The sequence below is a fragment of the Pungitius pungitius genome, chromosome 1 (assembly GCF_949316345.1).
Source record: "Pungitius pungitius chromosome 1, fPunPun2.1, whole genome shotgun sequence".
NCBI lineage: Eukaryota > Metazoa > Chordata > Actinopteri > Perciformes > Gasterosteidae > Pungitius > Pungitius pungitius.
Genome location: NC_084900.1, coordinates 16,716,000 through 16,736,604, shown reverse-complemented (window position 1 = coordinate 16,736,604; position 20,605 = coordinate 16,716,000). Strand labels below are relative to the sequence as shown.

Here is a 20,605-nt window from a genome sequence, read left to right as displayed (position 1 = left end):
AAAAAAGAGGAATCGGATTTGTCAGATTTAATGAATTAAAGAACCAAAATATATGTAAATGTCCTTTGTGCAAACTTACCCAATAGTTAAAGAGATCAGTGTGACCTTCTGCTGCTATTAATAGATAATTAATGATATATGTTCTATGTATTTTTATGGGTAGGATCCGGATGTACTTATGTTGGCATGTACTCATGTGTGCCTCTGTGTCTCTCAGAATGTGCGCAGCTTTACAGAAGGACAATATATGCCTGCAATATGCTTTTTCCAAGGCAAAAACTCATAACATATACCTAATTAGAAAATGACATTCTTAAAGAGAAAAAAATAAGAACTATTTGAATAAATAAACTATGAACATGATGGCATTCATTATATTTTACAGTTTTATCACAGTTATTTTTATGAAGGCAGTTCCCCCCTCTCTCATCTCCGTTCCAATTATATTAGGCAAAGGGCACCGGGGTTATTATGCAAAAAAAGAAAAGAAAGCGCATGGCTGCCTTATCCTGTTGACCCCCTCGTTGTCACCAGTTGGTACAGGCCACGATGCCCCCCCCCCTCCCTAAGCTGCACAGTTCCCTACAACCTCACAAAGTCTGACGGAGAGAACAAGAGAGTGTGTGTGTGTGTGTGTGTGTATGTATGCGTGTCTCTGTCTTACACACACAGAGGCAGCCAAGATGAGCGTGTGAAGCGGCGAGATCAAAAACCTGGAAAGAAAAGCAAAGGCGATCAGAAAAGAGGGGGGAGGAGGAGGAGGAGGAGGAGGAGGAGACGAACAGAGCAAGAAAAGGGCAGAGCAGAGTAGAAGAAAGAGAGCAGTAGAGGGAGATAAAGTATTTTGTGAATGTACTATATTTAACGGTCCTGGTGCCAAAGCCAAAAAGATGTAATGACTGGATGAACAGCCAGCACACACACACACACACACACACCAGCATCCTGTCCTGGAGCCGTGACAGGAGGGGACAAGAAGAAAGACACACACACTACTCAAGAGGCAAAAAAAAGGCTCTCTGCAAGCGGGTCCCTCGTCGTCATGTCGTCTACCGGGTCTACCAACCACAACAAGCGTCTGGCGTGTAAGTAGCAACCGGTGTAAATAAAGTACTCTGTTTAATGATTGCATGTCCTGATTGTTGGACTTTCTAATTTTTGTATTTCAATGCTTTATGTGCCCTTTTTTCAAATTTGGGGCAGGAATATACTACATTAATTCAACCATATTTGAGAGTTATAATATTAAAATGTGCAAAGAATGGTATTAACTCCCTACTTCTGTGAGCTGGATCATTATGCACCATTCAACAGCAAAACTTATCATCGAAACTATTTAATTCAACGCTGTTTTTACACAAAATGAGGTACTGCAAAGCTGCTACACTCATTCTGTTATTGCTCACAAAAACGAAAAGCTGGATTAGTCATGTTCATTTTGCACGTTCCCTTTTTTATCCTCCAGCCTTCAAACCTTCAATCGAAACTACTGTAAACATGGTGACTGTCTAACCTCTCCTCCACTAAATTCGCCCTGCGGCCGCGGCGCTGCTGCGACACTGATGAGGTTTTAATAACAGTGCAGAGATAACAGTGACTTCTTAAGAGTCTGACTAAGCTACAGGCAGGAGGTCTTTCTATAGAAACAATGAAGACAGGCTAACAGCTACACGCCTGCCACAGGAGCATCGACCTGCTCCCTAATTGAATACATCACCTCACCGGCGGCTGTTTTTAGGTGTCAGGAGAATAATCTGCCGGGCTGCTTTTGATGAATAAGCTTCTGTGTGAGTGTCTGTTAATGCTCCCGGGCTGGAGGAAAAGCACCACATGAGCTCTGTGGAGACTGCTGAAAGCCCTGTTATGACTGACCTACATCGGGCACGGTGGGTCTGGCCGGAGGTCATCTTTGCATTTAGCCCCCGGGTAAAGTGCCTTAATGGCTCCGGGAATGGAGAGATCGGGAACGGCTTGGGAATACACAATCTGATCACACACTCACGGAGTAGGTGGTCAGAGGAGGCTGCAGATGTAATCACGGCGCTCCGGGTCGCGGGAAACCAAAGACGAGAGTGAATGGAGGCCTGGTGAAGCTGAGGGTGTCTGTGGGGGAACAGGTGGATGCCATGGTGTCACATGTGAGCCTTCTGGGGTTTACTTTGCATGGCGAGGAGGGGGGGAGGGAGGGGGAAGGGGGGGGCTGTTGCGGTGCAGTGATCTCACTCATAAATGATTTATGTCTGATGGACCGCTGGTGGCCACGAGGCCGGCAGAGGAGAGGGATTGGCTCCATATATCACTACTATATAGTAGTAAAAAAAAAAAAAAGATGGGGCTGTTATGCTGCTGAGAGCCGGTTGACACCATCGGTGGAGGGGGGGGGGGGGGGGGGGGGGAGAGGGGGCAGATGAGGTTCTGCAGGAGAGCGAGGGTGGGACTTTGAGATTGATGGGCCGTCTAATGAGAGCAGCCATGCAGTCCAACTGCCTTACTAGCTGCGTCCCTCTCTCTCAGATGATCACGGGATTTGTTTTTTCCGCTGAATGGTTCCCACCATGTGACTCCATGCCTCAATGGGAACATTTGTTCCTCGCTTCCTTCGCCGTTCCCAGGACTCCCGATGACTGACTGCAGCATTAGAATGACACAGAGCCCGGCTAATGATGCGGGTTTAACGCCTCCATCGTCGAAAAGATGCTGATAAGGAGAGCAGAGGGAGACGACGTGCACAGTTGCATGCTGGGGCGCAAGTGGAACAACACGAGGAGTGTGGTTTGGCGTTTTAGAACAGGAAAGCAAGGTGAGAGGTGGAAGTGGCTCACAATGTATACATAGGATCAGACCGTGAAAGAATATAATCAGAAGGATTTGAACAAAATCATGTGCTTCAGCTCAGCTGCCACCTCTGGCCCCTGGATCAACCCCCCCCCCCCACCTCTACATTCTCTGCCAGAGTCTTGAATACAATGATAGAGAGCAATGCAAGAAACGTGTAAAGTAAATAACTTTTAAGCCCTGAATTTCCTCCATTCAGGGCTGCTTGCCTTGACATACAACAAGCGCGGCAAAAATGCACGGCCTCACTGCACCCTTGTTTGTGTCGGTACGACACCCAGCCGAGGGTGTCTCTTTGCCTCAAATCACTGACACTACTTTATCCCGGGAATAACGCACAGCGGGCTCGGGTTGCGTAACACCTCCCCTCTCCCCCTCCCCTCTCCTGTCTTTGACTAACTCCTCTTTTCCTTTTCTTTCTTCCTCTCTTCTTTTTTTTTACCAACTAATCCAACACAGGCATTAACGTGCACACAACTCAGACAACAGGCTGCGTAATCGCGCAGTTGTTACGTTATATATTACGTTTCTTTTGGCCCATTCATTTACATTGCTTTGCAAATAGGTCACGTGACTATCAAGTTTCCCGTTAGCGAAAAGAAAAACATGGCGGACGGTCAGCATATTATCTGTGAAAAACACAATATTTTAAGAAAGCATCAGCATTTGTATGCATTTTGATGGAATTCCTAGCGAAGTCTGGTTTATTCTTTCATAATCTTCTATCAGAGACTGTAGAAGACCTTCCGTTTATTCGTTTCTGCGAAGATTTGAGTGTCTCTTCCAGTCTCCAGCTCCAGTCCCAACTTCCAATCACAGCCTCCTAAGTCAATGACGCGCTGTTGTGAAGTTGTGCGAGTGCAAGTCCGGCCGCCGACCACCTTTATGTTTTATGGGGATAAAGCCCCTGTAAGTAGTTTTTTCCTAAGCGAAACTGAGTTTCTTCTTTTTTTTGTGTGTCCCATACAAATATCAAAATATATATACTGATTTTCACATCTAAACACACTCACATACTGTATGTTCCCTTGTATCATGACAACAAGACATTTCAAGATAAACCTTTTGCTTTCATAAATATGACAGTTTTATGCCCAGCAGTGTACGGTCCAGGGGCCCCTATCGGGCCACTTGTTAGATGGGTTGGATGGGTCACCGACTAAAATGTATGCCCCCACCCCCTAACTTGATTTAGGTCTGCTGCCTTGACTTGTAAATATAATAAGTGAAATAAGTCAAACAAGCAATGTAAGCATTAAGAACGTAGTCGAAGGAGTCTAACGCGCGAGTCACAGGTTGCAACAAAACTCTGTAGTGCGTTAAAAGTGAAGGCCGAGGCGTGCTGGGTGATGTGCGATCCCGGCCCTTTCGGGATTGGGCCCACCATTGGCTATAGGCAGTGTTGTGCCTGAACGCGTTCATTGAACGATAGTTCATGAACTTGTTCATATTTTGGGCGAACGTGAACTGAACGTACTGTTTTAATGCCCGATGAACGTCACTGTGAACTCGTGCCGTTCACAGACACCCAATCTGGCAACACCAGACACCAGTGTCGCACCGCGCATGCGTCATCAAAAAAAAAGAAATGCATGGAGGCGACAGCTGCGTGTAGCAAAGAGGCGGCGTATAATAATTTAAATGAGTTTTATGAAGTTACTGACAAGGTCGGTGAGGATGGGAGGAATCGGACCTTTCTTTGCAAACATTTGCACCTTAATGATAACTGTCCTGTTTTTATAAAAACAATTCCTTATTTAAAGAAACAATAGGGAAATGCTGTCCCCTCAATGCTAATGTAAACCCTGGTTGGATAAAGATTCAAAATTGGATATGAAGATTAAATCTGATGCATAGCTTCAGTGTTAAAACTAGAGATGAGCGAGTACAGCATTATCTGTATTTGTATCTGTTGAACCATATGAAGTATCTGTATCCGTATCTGTACTCGGATAGGGCGGGGCCTAACACAAAAGTGGGCAGGGCCTAACCCGGACGTATGACGGATTTAACCCGGAAGTTGTCGGGTTGTCTTGAAATGGGCTGGGCTTTAACCGTTATGCTCTTTTTTAAGCATGCAATTGACCCTTCGCAGGGAGCTTGATTGACAGGTGATATGACCAATCATACATGAACTTGAAAAACAGTGCACTGTACTGACGCATTTCTGCGGTTAAAACAGCATTCCATCTTAATTCTTATGTTCATTTATGTTTATCACTCATTATTCTGTATCACTGATGATCATGAGAGAGAGAGGGGAAGTGTGTGTGTGGCTTAATTTGTAATAGTAATTGTGGTGGCGGGCGTGGTTTCGGCTCGGCTGCAGAGGGAGAGAGAGGGGGAGTGGCTCGGGGAACAGTGCCAGGTGGAAACACTTGGCAACCAGCTGGGGGGAATTAACGGGTCTCCTCTCGCCCCTATAAACAGTGAGGCGAGTGAGGAGGGGGGGGAGAGACGGACCGACCGACCGAGCGAGCGAATTAATTAATGAATTGTGCGAATAAAAAGCATTTGGGAAACCCACCACCCTGCGGTCCTGTGCCGTGTCTTCAACCCCACGCACCCACACCTTACAGTGGCGCCCAACTAGGTATGGAACCCGGCGATCAGCAGGCGGAGGGGATGGCGCAGCCGGCGATCGCGCTCGGGCGGATGCTGGGAGAGATCGCCGCGATGCAGCGGGAGCAGGCCGAGGTCAACCGGCACTTTCTGGGGGCGCTCCAAGCCCAGTCGGATCGGCAGACCCGGGTGTTGGAGCAGCTGGTGGCCCGGCCAGCCGCGGCAGCACCGGTACCGGGTCCCCCGGCGTACGCGGGGGTGGTGCTGCATAAAATGACGCCGGCGGACGAGGTACAGTCGTACCTGGAAATGTTCGAGGCGATGGCGGAGGCATGCGGGTGGCCGGCGGACGAACGGGCAATCCGCCTGCTGCCACTACTGACCGGAGAGGCGCAGACAGCTGCCCTGGGTCTGCCGCCCGGGGCAAGACAGGACTACGCCGGGGTAAAGAGGGCCATCATGGACCGGCTGGGGCTCTCCCCCGAGGACCACAGGCGGCGTTTCCGGGAGGCGAGGCTGGGTCCGGAGGACCGTCCGTTCGCCTTTGCTCAGCGGCTACGGGACGCGGCCAACAGGTGGCTGCAGCCGGAGGGCGCGGGCGGCGCACCGGCGGTGGTGGAGAAGGTGGTGGCGGAGCAGTTTCTGCAGGGGCTCCCGCCGCGGACCTCGTCGTGGGTCCAGTACCACCGTCCGGCGACGTTGGAGGCCGCGGTCACCCTGGCAGAGGATCACCTGGAGGTCCACCCCGGCGGACGGGGCGACGCCGGGCGCCCGCCCGCGCCGCCGCAGCCGGTCCCCACGCCGCGAAGGAGGACCCAGCAGCCGGCGGCAGGGTGGCCCTTGCCGACGCCGCGGTCACCAGCTCGTACCAGGGGGGCCGACCACGCAGCACCGACCGGGGCCGGCACTCTTCCTGACCCACCCGGAGGTTCTCAAACGCCAGGGCAGGAGTGCTGGAAGTGTGGGCAGCCCGGCCATCTGCGGAGGGAGTGCCCGCTGATGGAGGTGGGGCAGGTGATCCGGGTTGCCGGCGCTCCATCACCCTCCCCCGGCCCGGGAGCGACGTACCGCGTTCCGGTAAGAATCCAGGGGGGTACACGCCAGGCGATGGTGGATTCGGGCTGTTCGCAGTCCATGATACACCAGAGCCTGGTTCGGCCAGGGGCATTGGTAGAAGCGTCGCGGGTGAAAATAAGGTGTGTGCACGGGGACATTCACGAGTATCCCATAGTGTCCGTCGAACTTTGGTTCAGGGGAAAAAAATATAGAATAAAGGTCGCGGTTAGCTCCCGCCTGACGCACCCCGTAATTTTGGGAACGGATTGGGAGGGATTTAACACGCTAATGGGGCAGGCTGCGGGGGTGCGTTCACGACCGACAGGGACATGCGGTATGTGTGCGGTGCTCAGCGGTGACGCGAGGTCGTCCGACGCCGCCGGGGAAGAGGGGGAACCGGCGGAGCCTCCCGAGGAGACCCCGGCGGTTCCCGAGTTCCGCTCCATGGAAGATTTTCCACTCGAGCAGTCTTGTGACGATACTCTACGCTCAGCCTACGACCAAGTGATAAGAATTGATGGTCATTTGGTGCGCCCTGACGCAGCACAGTCGTACCCGCACTTCTCATTGATTAGGGACAGACTGTATAGAGTGAGTCGTGACACTCGAACAGGGCAGGAAAACACCCAGTTGTTAGTACCGAAAAGCCGCCGGGAAATGGTTTTCCAGGCGGCTCACTATAATCCGATGGCGGGTCACATGGGATACGGGAAAACACTAGACCGGATAATGGCCCGATTTTATTGGCCAGGCATCCGGGCGGACGCGCGCCGCTGGTGTGCGTCCTGCCCGGAGTGTCAATTGGTTAATTCACCAGCCATACCATGTGCCCCGCTGCGGCCGCTACCGTTGGTGGAGGTTCCGTTCGAGCGCATCGGCATGGACCTCATCGGGCCATTTCCCCGGAGCGCACGCGGATACCGCTTTGTGTTAGTCCTCATGGATTACGCAACCCGGTATCCGGAGGCAGTGCCATTGCGCAATATCTCTGCAAAGAGCGTCGCGCAGGCTCTGTTTCAGGTCATCTCCCGGGTTGGAATCCCGAAAGAGATTCTAACAGACCAGGGCACCTCGTTCATGTCGCGCACACTGGGAGAACTTTACGGGTTACTGGGCATTAAGTCCGTCCGCACGAGTGTGTACCACCCCCAGACCGACGGGTTGGTAGAGCGGATGAATAGGACGCTGAAGTCCATGATTCGTAAATTTATTAGCGACGATGAACGTAATTGGGACAAATGGCTTGACCCTCTGTTGTTTGCAGTCCGGGAGGTCCCCCAGGCCTCCACGGGATTTTCTCCCTTTGAGCTTCTGTTTGGCAGGTCACCAAGAGGGGTGCTGGACCTTATTAAAGAAAGCTGGGAGGAAGGTCCGAGCCCCGGAAAGAACGAGATCCAGTACGTCCTGGACCTGCGAGCAAAGCTCCACACACTGGGGAGGATGTCACGGGAGAATTTGCTCCAGGCCCAGGAACGACAACAACGGCTGTACAACAGAGGGGCCAAGCTGCGAGAATTCACACCGGGAGAAAAGGTACTTGTATTACTTCCCTCTTCCAACTCAAAACTCCTGGCTAAGTGGCAAGGGCCCTTCGAGGTCACACGCCGGGTGGGGGATGTTGATTATGAGGTGGTGCGGTCTGACAGGGGCGGGGCTACACAAATATACCACCTCAACCTCCTGAAACCCTGGAGGGAGGCGGAGTCTGTTTCTCTGATTTCCACAGTATCGGAAAGAGAGGACCTGGGGCCGGAGGTGCCAAAAGCGGCTAATCCCAACCCGCTCCCGTGTGAGGGTCATCTCTCTGAGGACCAGAGAGCGGACATTGCCCAGTTGCAGAAGCGGTTTGCTGATGTGTTCTCCCCCCGGCCAGGCCGCACCGACCTGATAATGCACCGAATCGAGACCCCCCCGGGGGTGACGGTGAGGTCACGACCCTACAGACTACCCGAACACAAAAGAAAAGTGGTTCGGGAGGAATTAGCGGCTATGTTGGAGATGGGGGTAATAGAAGAGTCCAACAGCGCCTGGTGCAGCCCCATCGTTCTGGTGGCCAAGAAGGATGGGACTGTGCGGTTCTGCGTGGACTACCGCAAGGTAAACGACGTGTCACGATTCGACGCCTACCCAATGCCCCGGGTCGACGAACTCCTGGACCGGCTTGGCACTGCACGTTTTTTTATGACCCTGGATTTAACTAAGGGCTACTGGCAGATTCCCCTGTCTTCAGAGTCCAGAGAGAAAACGGCTTTCTCCACTCCGTATGGTTTGTACCAATTCACCATGCTTCCCTTCGGCTTGTTCGGTGCCCCGGCCACGTTCCAGCGCCTCATGGACCGGGTGCTGCGTCCGCATGCCTCATATGCGGCCGCGTACCTGGACGATGTAATCATCCACAGCACCACCTGGGCGGAGCATGTGCGGCGGGTGGACGCGGTGCTGGAGTCGCTGAGGCGGGCCGGGCTCACCGCCAACCCGGGGAAGTGTGCAGTTGGACGGAGGGAGGTACGGTATCTTGGGTACCACTTGGGGGGTGGGCAGGTGCGTCCTCAGGTGGACAAGACGGCAGCTATTGCAGCCTGCCCGCGCCCTAAGACAAAAAAAGAGGTGAGGCGGTTTTTGGGGCTGGCGGGTTACTACAGACGGTTCATCGCCGGCTTTGCGGACCTCACCAGCCCCTTGACCGACCTGACCCGGAAAGGTGCGTCAGATCCGGTCCAGTGGTCGGAGCAGTGCCAGCGGGCGTTTGAGAAGGTAAAACAGACTCTCTGTGGGGAGCCACTCCTCCACACACCTAACTTTTCTCTCCCGTTTGTTCTGCAGACCGACGCGTCGGACAGAGGGCTGGGGGCCGTTTTGTCCCAGGAGGTGGAGGGGGTCGACCGCCCCGTTGTCTACATCAGCCGGAAGCTATCGGAGAGGGAGGCCAGGTACAGCACGGTGGAAAAGGAGTGCCTGGCCATCCGGTGGGCGGTGGGCTCCCTGCGCTACTACCTCCTGGGACGCTCATTCACCCTCTGTTCGGACCACGCCCCGCTCCAATGGCTCCACCGCATGAAGGATACTAACGCCCGGATCACTCGGTGGTATCTGGCCATGCAGCCTTTTAACTTCAAGGTGGTCCATAGGCCGGGGACGCAGATGGTCGTGGCGGACTTCCTCTCCCGCCCTCTCGAGGGAGGGGGGGGGGAGTAAGCTAGGCCGGACGGCTCCCCGGCCTAAGTCGGGCGGTGGGGGTATGTGGTGGCGGGCGTGGTTTCGGCTCGGCTGCAGAGGGAGAGAGAGGGGGAGTGGCTCGGGGAACAGTGCCAGGTGGAAACACTTGGCAACCAGCTGGGGGGAATTAACGGGTCTCCTCTCGCCCCTATAAACAGTGAGGCGAGTGAGGAGGGGGGGGAGAGACGGACCGACCGACCGAGCGAGCGAATTAATTAATGAATTGTGCGAATAAAAAGCATTTGGGAAACCCACCACCCTGCGGTCCTGTGCCGTGTCTTCAACCCCACGCACCCACACCTTACAGTAATATTTAGTTATTTAACACAACTAGTCAACGTCAGACACTGAGTGCGTGAAGAGAGCCAGCAGACGGTAAAAAAAACTCTGATGACCGGCAGAGAGAGAGGGAGAGAGAGAGAGAGGGAGAGAGAAGGAGACAGAGAGTAGGTCAATGCGTGAAGTAAAAAAAAAAACTGGTTAGAGCCGACGAAAAAAAAAAATCTCCGACAGGCAGAGACGCAACGCGAGTCGCATTCTTAAGCACCACGTCTTAACAAGCCCCACGTTTACCTGAACTCTACTAGTTAAGAACAACAAACCAAAGTAAAGCCGAAGAAATCCTTTAAATTCATCGGGAAAGACCCGCGAACCTGCTGACTGAGGGAGGGAGAGAGGAGTTCTGTGTATGAGTGAGCCGAGCAGGACACAGCAACACAATAAACTGTATGTGTGTAGGGGAGGGGCGCTGTGACTACCAGCCAATCACAGAACGCAGACACAGACAGCTATCCAAAATGAGGACTTTTATTCAATCCGAGCACAGATATTGACTCGTATTACTCGTATAATACACGATTTCGGGGGGTGCTACCCACTGTGGTAGACCCCCAGCAGGCTCTGGTATTGGAGCGAGAAGTACAGACCCAACACCAGGAAAAGCGTGCTGTCCCCAGTACGTAGGACTACCTTTCTGGCCGTTATTTGGGATTCGACCACGATGCGGGGACATCTGTCTCCCGCTCGAGTAGTTTCGATCCCCTCTACAGTTAAGCAGGCCAGGCTAGGCCAGCCACTCACTGTGAAACAGTTTCAGAGACTGCTAGGTCTCCTGGCAGCGGAATCCAATGTGATCCTTTGCGGCCTGTTACACATGACACCGTTGCAGTGGTGGCTCAGGGCCAAGGGGTTCGCCCCGAGGGGAAACCAGCGCCGTCTGATCGAGGTCACTCGGCGCTGCCTGAGGGCACTGGTCATATGGAGGGACCCTTGGTTCTTATCCCAAGGGCCTGTTTTAGGAGCGATCTATCGTTGGGTTACACTCACGACAGACGCTTCCCTCACGGGCTGGGGTGCGATCATGAGTGGTCACTCAGCCTCCGGGCTATGGCAGCATCATATCCAGTCCTGGCACATAAACCAGCTGGAGATGTTGGCGGTTTTTCCGTCCAGCCCTGACGGACCAGCATGTGCTTGTCCGGTCAGACAACACATCGGTGGTCTCGTACATCAACCATCAGGGGGGCCTGCGCTCACGGCTGCTGTACAAGTTAGCCCGCCAGATCCTCCTGTGGCCCTTTGGGAAACTCCGCTCGTTACGAGCGGTTTATATCCCGGGATACTTAAACCAGGGGGCAGACACCCTGTCGAGGCAGGGGCCGAGGCCCGGGGACTGCACACTCCATCCAGAGGTGGTGGAGCTCCTTTGGAGACACTTCGGCCGTGCCGAAGTGGACCTATTTGCCTCCAGAGAGTCTCATTGTCCTCTGTGGTTCTCCCTCACGCAGCCCGCCACACTCGGGTTGGATGCTATGGTGCAGGCGTGGCCAAGAGTACGCCTGTACGCTTTTCCCCCGGTTGCTCTGCTCCCAGGGGTTCTGGAGAGGGTCCGTCAGGACGGCGTCAGCCTACTACTAGTAGCCCCGTTCTGGCCGGCCCGAGTATGGTTCGCGGACCTAAGGTCCCCCGTTGGAGATTCCCATCAGGGCGGCCCTGCTGTCTCAGGCGTCGGGGTCAATCATTCACCCCCGCCTCAAGCTATTGAAGCTATGGGCATGGCCCTTGAGGGGACCCGCCTCTTAAGATCCGGTCTCCCGACCGAGGTCGTGGAGACCATCTTCCACTCCAGAGCCCCCGCCACAAGGAGGGCGTATGCCGGTAGATGGTGCCACTTGGTGTGGGCAACGAACAGCCGGACCCAGTTAACTGCCCGGTCGGTTCAGTACTGGAGTTCCTGCAGGAACGTTTCTCCACAGGTTCCTCCCCGTCTGCAATCAAGGTATCTCGCTTGCTTCATGGCACCCTGTCATCCCCGTTCCTGACGTCGGACCAGGCGAAGCCCACAAGTGGGTGGTAGAGGCCATCACACATGCTTATGAATCGGCCGGCCAGCCCACACATTTGGCTGTCCGGGCTCATTCTACCTGGGGACCAATGCCGCAGTGTTCTCGTTCAGAGTATTTATTTTAGTTCAAGGTCATGAATTTCAGGGTGAGCATGGCCTAAAACAACAAACATAACAATATGTGCAGGTCCCCCTACCTTCCCTAGGACTAGAGATGAGCCGGATACTCGGCTGAAACGAGTATCCGGTACGGATAAAGCACTTTTGCCGAGTACGAGTATTATACGAGTAATACGAGTCAATATCTGTGCTCGGATTGAATAAAAGTCCTCATTGGGTAGCTGTCTGTGTCTGCGTTCTGTGATTGGCTGGTAGTCACAGCACCCCTCCACTACACACATACTGTTTGTGTTGCTGTGTCCTGCTCGGCTCACTCACACACAGAACTCCTCTCTCCCTCTCTCAGTCAGCAGGTTCGCGGGTCTTTCCCGATAAATTTAAACGATTTCTTCGCCTTTATTTTTTTTTACTTCGGTTTGTTGTTCTTAACTAGTAGAGTTCAGGTAAACGTGGGGCTTGTTAAGACGTGGTGCTTAAGAATGCGACTCGCATTGCGTCTCTGCCTGTCTGAGTTTTTTTTTTCAGTCGGCTCTAACCAGTTTTTTTTTTTACTTCACGCACTGACCTCTCTCTCTCTCTCTCTCTCTCTCTCCCTCTCTCTCTCATCAGTTTTTTTTACCGTTTGCTGGCTCTCTTCACGCACTCAGTGTCTGACTTTGACGTTATTACAAATTAAGCCACACACACACTTCCCCTCTCTCTCTCATGATCATCAGTGATAAGAATTAAGAAGGAATGCTGTTTTAACCGCAGAAAGGCTTAACCCGACAATTTACGGGGTAAATCCTTCCTACTTCCGGGTTAGGCCCCGCCCATTTTCGGGTTAGGCCCCACCCAGTCCGAGTACGGATACGGATACAGATAATTCATATGGTTCAACAGATACAGATACAGATACAGATAATGCTGTACTTGCTCATCTCTACCTAGGACACATAAAGAAACAAACAAAAATACAAGTGTCTTACCTATCTCCCTACCCAAAGAACAGGAGAAAACATAAACAAACAAAGGCTTGAATTTGGGGAGGTGGGGGGGAGACTTGTGTATGCTACTTCCGGCTCCCCTAGGCCGGTCGTAACAATAAGCAATATCAAAGAGGAACGTTTTAAGCTTTATCTTAAATGAACTGACCGAGTCTGCCCCCCGGACTGAAAGTGGAACCTGGTTCCACAAAAGAGGAGCTTTCCTACTTTTTAAAACTCTAGGAACCACAAGTAGCCCAGCATCTACGGAGCGCAGATGCCTTGTAGGGCAATACGGTGTAACAAGCTCTTTAAGACAAGACGGTGCCTCACCAGCAAGTGCCTTGTAGGTGAGGAGAAGTACCTGAAATTCTATTTTTGATTTAACAGGTAGCCAGTGCAGAGAAGTTAATACAGGAGTTATATGATCCCATTTCTTAGTTCTTGTTAATACACGTACAAGAATTACAGTAATCCAGTCTAGAAGTAACAAATGCATGAACTAGTTTTTCTGCATCACTTTGAGACAGGAAGTTCCTGATTTTCGATATATTACGTAGTTGAAAAATGGCGGCAGAGATGCTCACGAGTCCCAAAGCTCGAGTCCGAGTCGAGTCTGAAGTCACGCGTGTGTGCGACTCGAGTCGCACTCGAGTCCGAGTCTCAAACTCGAGTCCCCATCTCTTATCAACGTCCCTTTTACCGTAAAAAAAAAAAACATACCAACAACGTTTTACTCCTCCTTTACTCTTTACTTAATGTTTTTTTGTGGTTTTTCCCATAAAATGAAAATACGAAGCGTAGCCGCTAAACCGGAAGTACGTAGATTTTAACAGTAAGAATCGACGCAACCTTCTAATGACAGCGGTTACCAGGGTAACAAGAGGAGAAAAGTTCATGAACGGATATAAATAAATAATCCTGGTCTGACGGGATGTGTTCGCAGCAGTAGGTGACAACACTCGCTGCTCTTGTCCACGTATTGTTTTGCTTCAGTGAGCAGAGCAGAGACAGTTTAAGGAGATCGCAGAGTAAACGCATACGTCCCGACGTCAGCGAACCGTCGGTCGGACCCTCAGCCCCAGCCCCCGCGTCAGCGCCACCCAGGAGCGGCTGCTGTCTTTCTCGTGTGTGGCCGCGCGCGCAGCCAGCAATAGATGTCGATGTACGTGTTACGTAGGCAGGTAACGGAGGGAGCGGTATAGCGAGCTCATCAGATTTTTCCTAAAATGAAACATTGTTCACGAGTCCCAAAGCTCGAGTCCGAGTCGAGTCGGAAGTCACGCGTGTGTGCGACTCGAGTCGCACTCGAGTCCGAGTCTCAAACTCGAGTCCCCATCTCTGAATGGCGGTCCTTGAAGTCTTCTTTATATGAGAGTTGAAGGACATATCCTGGTCGAAGAGAACTCCAAGATTTCTGACGGTGCTATTGGATACCAGAGCAATTCCATCCACAGAGACTGTATCACGTGACAGCTGACTTCGAAGGCGCTCTGGGCCTGTCATGATAACTTCCGTTTTTTCCGAGTTTAACAACAGGAATTTGCAGGTCATCCAAGTTTTGATGTCTCCAAGACAATCCTGAAGTCTAACAGGCTGGTTGGTGTCTTCTGGCTTGATCGATAGATACAGTTGAGTATCGTCTGCATAACAATGGAAGTTTAGGCTGTGTTTTCTGATAACGTCGCCCAAAGGAAGCATGTACAGGGTAAATAGAATCGGTCCAAGCACAGAACCTTGTGGGACTCCGTGACCAACATTGGTGGTCCTCGATGATTCACCGTTCACAAACACAAACTGGGATCAATCCGATAAATAAGATTTAAACCAGCTGAGTGCAGTTCCTTTGATGCCAATCAAGTGTTCCAGTTTCTGCAGCAGGATACAATGATCGATGGTGTCAAATGCAGCACTGAGGTCCAGCAAGACAAGAAAAGAGACAAGTCCTTGGTCCGTAGAAGTAGAAGATCATTTGTAATTTTCACCAGTGCTGTTTCTGTGCTATGATGCACTCGAAATCCTGACTGGAAATCCTCGAACAAAGCATTGTTTTGTAGAAAGTCACATAATTGGTTTGTGACAGATTTTTCAAGGATCTTAGCGAGGAAGGGAAGATTAAAGATGGGTCTGTAGTTAGCCAACACCTCTGGAGCTAGAGTAGGTTTCTTAAGAAGAGGTTTAATTACAGCCACCTTGAAGGACTGTGGTACATGTCCTGTCAACAAAGATAGATTCATAATATCCAGTAGGGATCTGCTAATTAACGGAAAAACTTCCTTAAGCAGCTTAGTTGGAATCGGATCCAGGAGACAAGTGGAAGAGTTGGATTTCAAAATTGTAGAAGTCAGTTGATCAAGGCTGATGGAAGAGATACCATTCAAGTAGGTATCAGGGCCCACGGCTGCGTCCACGGTTCCTACATCTGAGGACGGGTCGGCTCCGTAGGGTAGTAGACCATCATTTTTCTCTTTGATAGTCAGAATATTATTATTGAAGAAGTTCATAAAGTCGTTACTACTGAGGTCCACAGGAATACACGGCTCGACAGCGCTGTGACTCAGTCAGTCTGGCTACAGTGCTGAAGAGAAACCTGGAGTTGTTTTTATTTTTCTCGATTAATAAAGAGTAATAAGATGCTCTTGCGTTACGGAGAGCCTTCTTATATGTTTTAACGCTGTCTTGCCAAGTTAGCCTAGATACTTCTGATTTGGTGGAACGCCATAACCGCTCAAGTTTCCGGACAGTTTGCTTTAAGTTCCGGGTTTGAGAGTTATACCAAGGAGCGAACTTCCTTCTTGTTGCCATTCTTCTTTTGAGGGGAGCAATACCTCAGAAAAAGTTCAATGACATCAAACACGCTGTCGACAGGAAGTGACGCAACAGACTCACTGCACCCGCTCCAATCACCGAAATGTGATGCAACACACGTTTCTATTGGATAAGTAGAGATGGGATAAAAAATCTCCATTTAACAATTTTCATTCCCCCCATGTCTTGCACAACAGGGTGGAAGAAAACTCAGAGGTTATCTGGATGATTCAGATTTTGACACGCATGCCCCCCCACACAGGGGCAGACAGATGGAGACGTGCAGCCGAGATTGTGCGTGGGTGGAGCATGTATAACTCGATCTGGTTTACAGAGCAACCCCCAAAAACGGCCAGCAGGCGAAGCCGAGGTTTACGTAAGCGCTCTCCGTCATCAGAGGCCCCGTAATTGCTTTCGCAGCACGTAGTGACGGGATTTATTCGTCCGCCCCACTGCTGCCGAATGAGCGTGGAGGCTGGCACAAAGGAGTGATTTGTATGTTGATACTGTGCATGACGGATCCATCTGCTGGCGCCATGTAAACAACTCACTGGGTGACAAAATGAGCATGAACTCAAATCATTCTTAAGCAAAAGCATGAATACGTGAGCACATACAGTTTATGCAAACATGCTCATAGAAACACTACACACACACACACACACACACACACACATGAAACACATGAATCAAAGTGTCAGCTCTTAGAGCCCAGTGGGAGACGGCACAATGCCTGCTGAGGAGGACGAAGCACAGTTACATAACCACAGCTGGTCATCACGGCGGACGTCGATGCTGGAGGTCGACGCGAGGACAGATGCTCCCTTGCTTTTAATAAAATGTCTGCATTGTCACAAATATGAAATGAAAAAATATCCCCAGTGTATCCCCAATGTCTTGACTATGTTGTACCTGCACCACTAGGCGGCACTGTGCCAATGACTTGTATGTAGCTCACCCATTCAATTGATGGTTCAATAAACTATTACAGTTCAAGCCATGAAGACGTGTCATTTACTCTTCACATTAACCAGGTACTTTAAAGTGGAAACCACGAATACATAACATCCAGTAACGTCGCAGATGCTCGGCAGCAAAGGTGACGCATTTCAGAGCTCCGCCAATGGCTGGAAAGGGTGTAGACTTCCTGTTTCCTAAATGGCGGTGGTCTTGGCAGATTTGCACCAACACCTCCTTCCCCCCCAATACTTGAAGTTTGGTATTTTGTCTTGCTAACATAATATCTTATCCTATAGCCAAATTTACCATCATCAAAAAATGATGGATCATTTAAATCCTTGTATCCTATCATTTGAAATTAATAATCTCGTGGAAACAAAAATATTGGTTTGAATAATGTCCAAATGTATTTGGTCATGGTGTTACCTCCCCTGTTCTGTGTATAGGTTTGTGTATGTGTTCTGTTTTGTGTGTGTGTTCATACAGGTGGTACTGATCATCCATGATCTCCATTCATCTTGGCTCCACCCTCGCTCGTTACCCGGTTCAGCTGTTTCCACACATTTCCAATCCCATCATGCCCTTCTGTCAGTATATGTACCCCTGTGTTTGTTTCACCCGAGGTGGGCGTCACTCTGGTTGTGTGTATGTGAGTGCTGGTGTATGGTGGGGTAGTTATTAGTTCTGGTGATTTGATGTACTGTGTATCGTCAATTAATTGTTTTTTTCTTTGTTCTTTTTATTACAGGGGGATGAGGAGTAGTTTAGCCCTGCTCCGGAGTTTACATACCTGCATGTAGGGTTACTCTCCTGTCTAACAACACTAGCTACACCTGGCTGGGCTACCTACTGTAAGTTTGGGTAGGGCGCCTTGTTAGTGTGCCAGTTAGTGATTTTTGTTGGGAGATAGGACAGGTAAGGGGGTGGGAGGCATTTTTTTCTTTTCTTTGCTTTGGTACCGCCAGACCTCCTCATTTCCCCTGTTAACAGTGGTTAAATAAAAGCCTGCTTCACCCCTACTTTAGCCCATGTCATTTCTTGCACCTACGACACCATTCCCGTTTACTGGCCACAGGACGTCCTTGAGCAGTGGCGTGAATCCCACTCCCCTCCTGGGGAGTCAGAACGTAACACATGGGTAGAAAAATAAAAAAATATTCGTTCAAAAAATTTAGAAAATAATGTAATGTAAACAAAGTCGAAAAATAAGTGTGAATACATTAGGTTGAAAAATATGAAAGAAAAAAATTAGTCATGGAACGAAAGTAAAAGGATATCTGGTCATAAAATCCCATTCATCCATCTCCAGGGTCGTGGGGGGCTGGACTCAATCATGAAATGTCAAAACATTGTTAACAAAAATGCGATGTGATATTTGTTGTCTGACATTATTCCCATTGGGGGGGGGAAAGCGGAGACAGACAACTCCCAGCGAGTGTTGGACAACAATTCGGCCCAGCACCTGAAGCTCAGGGAGAGACACCGCTTCTTTGAGGACGTCTACCAGCACGACTTTGACAACTACCTGCCGTCTGCTCACCTGCAGGTCACCTGCAGGAAACGTGAGTGGACTGTCCAATCATGGGGACATAAATAATCAAAGTGTCCCTATTTATTCAAACAGTTTGAAAAGATCTGAACTTTGACAAAACAGTGCATGTTCCTGTCATGTATGCTGTTCTGCTGCAGCCCCGATGGGCAGCATCTCTTCTATGGAGGTGAATGTGGACGCGCTGGAGCAGATGGACCTGATGGACATGTCTGACCAGGAGGCCCTCGACGTGTTCCTCAACTCGGGCTCAGGAGTGGACGAGGGAGCTCTGGCATTGCCACTCGCAGGTGCGTCGAAGTCCTCAGAGTCCTGAACCACCCCCTGTATTTTCCCTGAAGCCAGCCATGATGTGCATTTTCACAGCAAATCCCACAAAAGAAGCCTCCACGCTCCCAAAAAGGGGCGCAACTCAAAACAAATCTTAAGTTATGGCTAAACATTTGTGTGTAGACTAAATATTTTTCCTAGTTATTAACTATTTAATTGTGAAATTCAAAATGCACATCTTTATTCGGCGTTCACAGGCAATTAAGCAAAAGGTTTAAAAAGGTTCTGCGTGACATTTGTAGGTGAGGGAGAAGAGGAGGAGGAGGAGGAGGAAGCTGCGGAGGTCGTGTTCAGGGAGCGCGCGCCTCTGAAACGTCAGGAAGAAGTTCAACGCGCCTCGAAGCCCCGCATGGCCTCGACGTCCTCCGGTTCCACCGACACCAGCGTGGGGGGGGTCGACACGCCGCTGATCCAGTCGGACGACGAGGAGGTCCACGCCGACACGCTGCTGCTGACCTCCGTTCCCCACACCAGGAACGAAGAGACGGACGAAGAGGATGAGGAGGAAACTTAACTGAATCTCCATAAAGACTGAATTTTACAGTAATTTTTCCGTAAAAAGAGTCTCTTCCTTTCGATCCTTTCCTTTGAGGGGAAAACCTTAGCATGGTTGACCTTGTTGTGATTCGCTTCTGGGTACTAAAAATACAGGTTTTCTTCTTCATTAAACTCACAACAAATAACACCAGTCATCCCATTGGCATGCAGTGACGTGTTCCGGCTAAGAGGGAAGAGAAATGTCCCGGTCCTTTCTCAGACATTTTGGTTTTCATTTCCCTGAAAGCGAGTGTGCCGAACAGTCGTGTGAAATGCAACCATTTGGGTAAAACACAAGTTAAGTAAAGTCCCATTCGGTGAGGAAACACGACTGAAGAAAGAGAATTCAGGCAAAGTCCGCAGAACCCAACAAACATCTATTTCCATGTGTATGAGCAGTGTGTGTGTGCATGCCTCTGTGTGGTTGCTGCATTACACGTTATCAATCATCTCGGTTCAGAGGGTTGCATCGCTCTAAGTACCGAGTTACTCGCCCTGAAAGTCGGAATGATGGAAATGTTTGACCTGGGTGTTGTGCGACGGTGGAATTTCTTGTGTGCAGGTCGAGGGTGTGGAGGTTTAAGTTTTACAGGTGTACAAAAAACAGTTGGTCCCCTGGCCCGTGGGCAATCGTTTCAAACAGCCTTGTAGTGTTAAAAGGTGTATACGTCTCGTCCCAACTTGACATGAATGCAATAAAAACAAAACCGTTCAAAGGCCAAGTTGTCACAATGGAGAGTAAAAAAACACAAAGGAATGCTAAAAATGTTTGTGTCACTTAATTTATTACCTCAGTAAACACCGTGAAGGTGAGTTTAAGGTCTCGATGGTCACGAGTCTTCAACATGTTTACTCTAACGTGGTTCCGGCTTTCTTTTCTTTACTTCATCTATGGACCAACAGAAAGACTTTCACCCTGTGGCCGAGGACGCCCTATTTGATGAAATAAGCCCTGAATCCGTAAATGATTGGTATTAGGCTACCATGAACCCAAATGTCCTTTACCTTAAACATACATGTCTTTTCTTTAATTGACTGTCAGACACCGTATTAAAACCATTTGCCCCAGTTTTAATGTGAGGGCATGACAACATAAAATAACTCTGATTATCTGGTATCTATTAGTGGAAGCACTTACTTGAAAGGAAAATTGCATTTAGAATTAATCCCAGTGTCACGCAACCAACAAGCTGAGCAGGTTTGAGTTTGTTTAAGAGTCAATCCCTTTATGTACACAAAACACTAAAACACCTACGATATTCAAATCTGCATTAAACACAGAGTCTCTGACGAGGTATGAAATATGATTTAAGTACACTTTCT

At 50.1% G+C, this 20,605-nt stretch overlaps 1 protein-coding gene across 1 annotated transcript; it reads left to right on the top strand.

Annotated features, from left to right (window-relative positions):
* The first annotated feature begins 609 nt into the window (after positions 1-609).
* On the top strand, positions 610-20,577 carry LOC119222047 (dysbindin-like). Its single transcript, XM_037478387.2, has 4 exons — positions 610-1,085; positions 18,279-18,428; positions 18,556-18,705; positions 18,988-20,577. Exons 1-4 carry the CDS (start codon positions 1,043-1,045, stop codon positions 19,257-19,259), a joined length of 615 nt encoding a protein of 204 aa, XP_037334284.2. The 5' UTR covers positions 610-1,042; the 3' UTR covers positions 19,260-20,577.
* Positions 20,578-20,605: the final 28 nt, after the last annotated feature.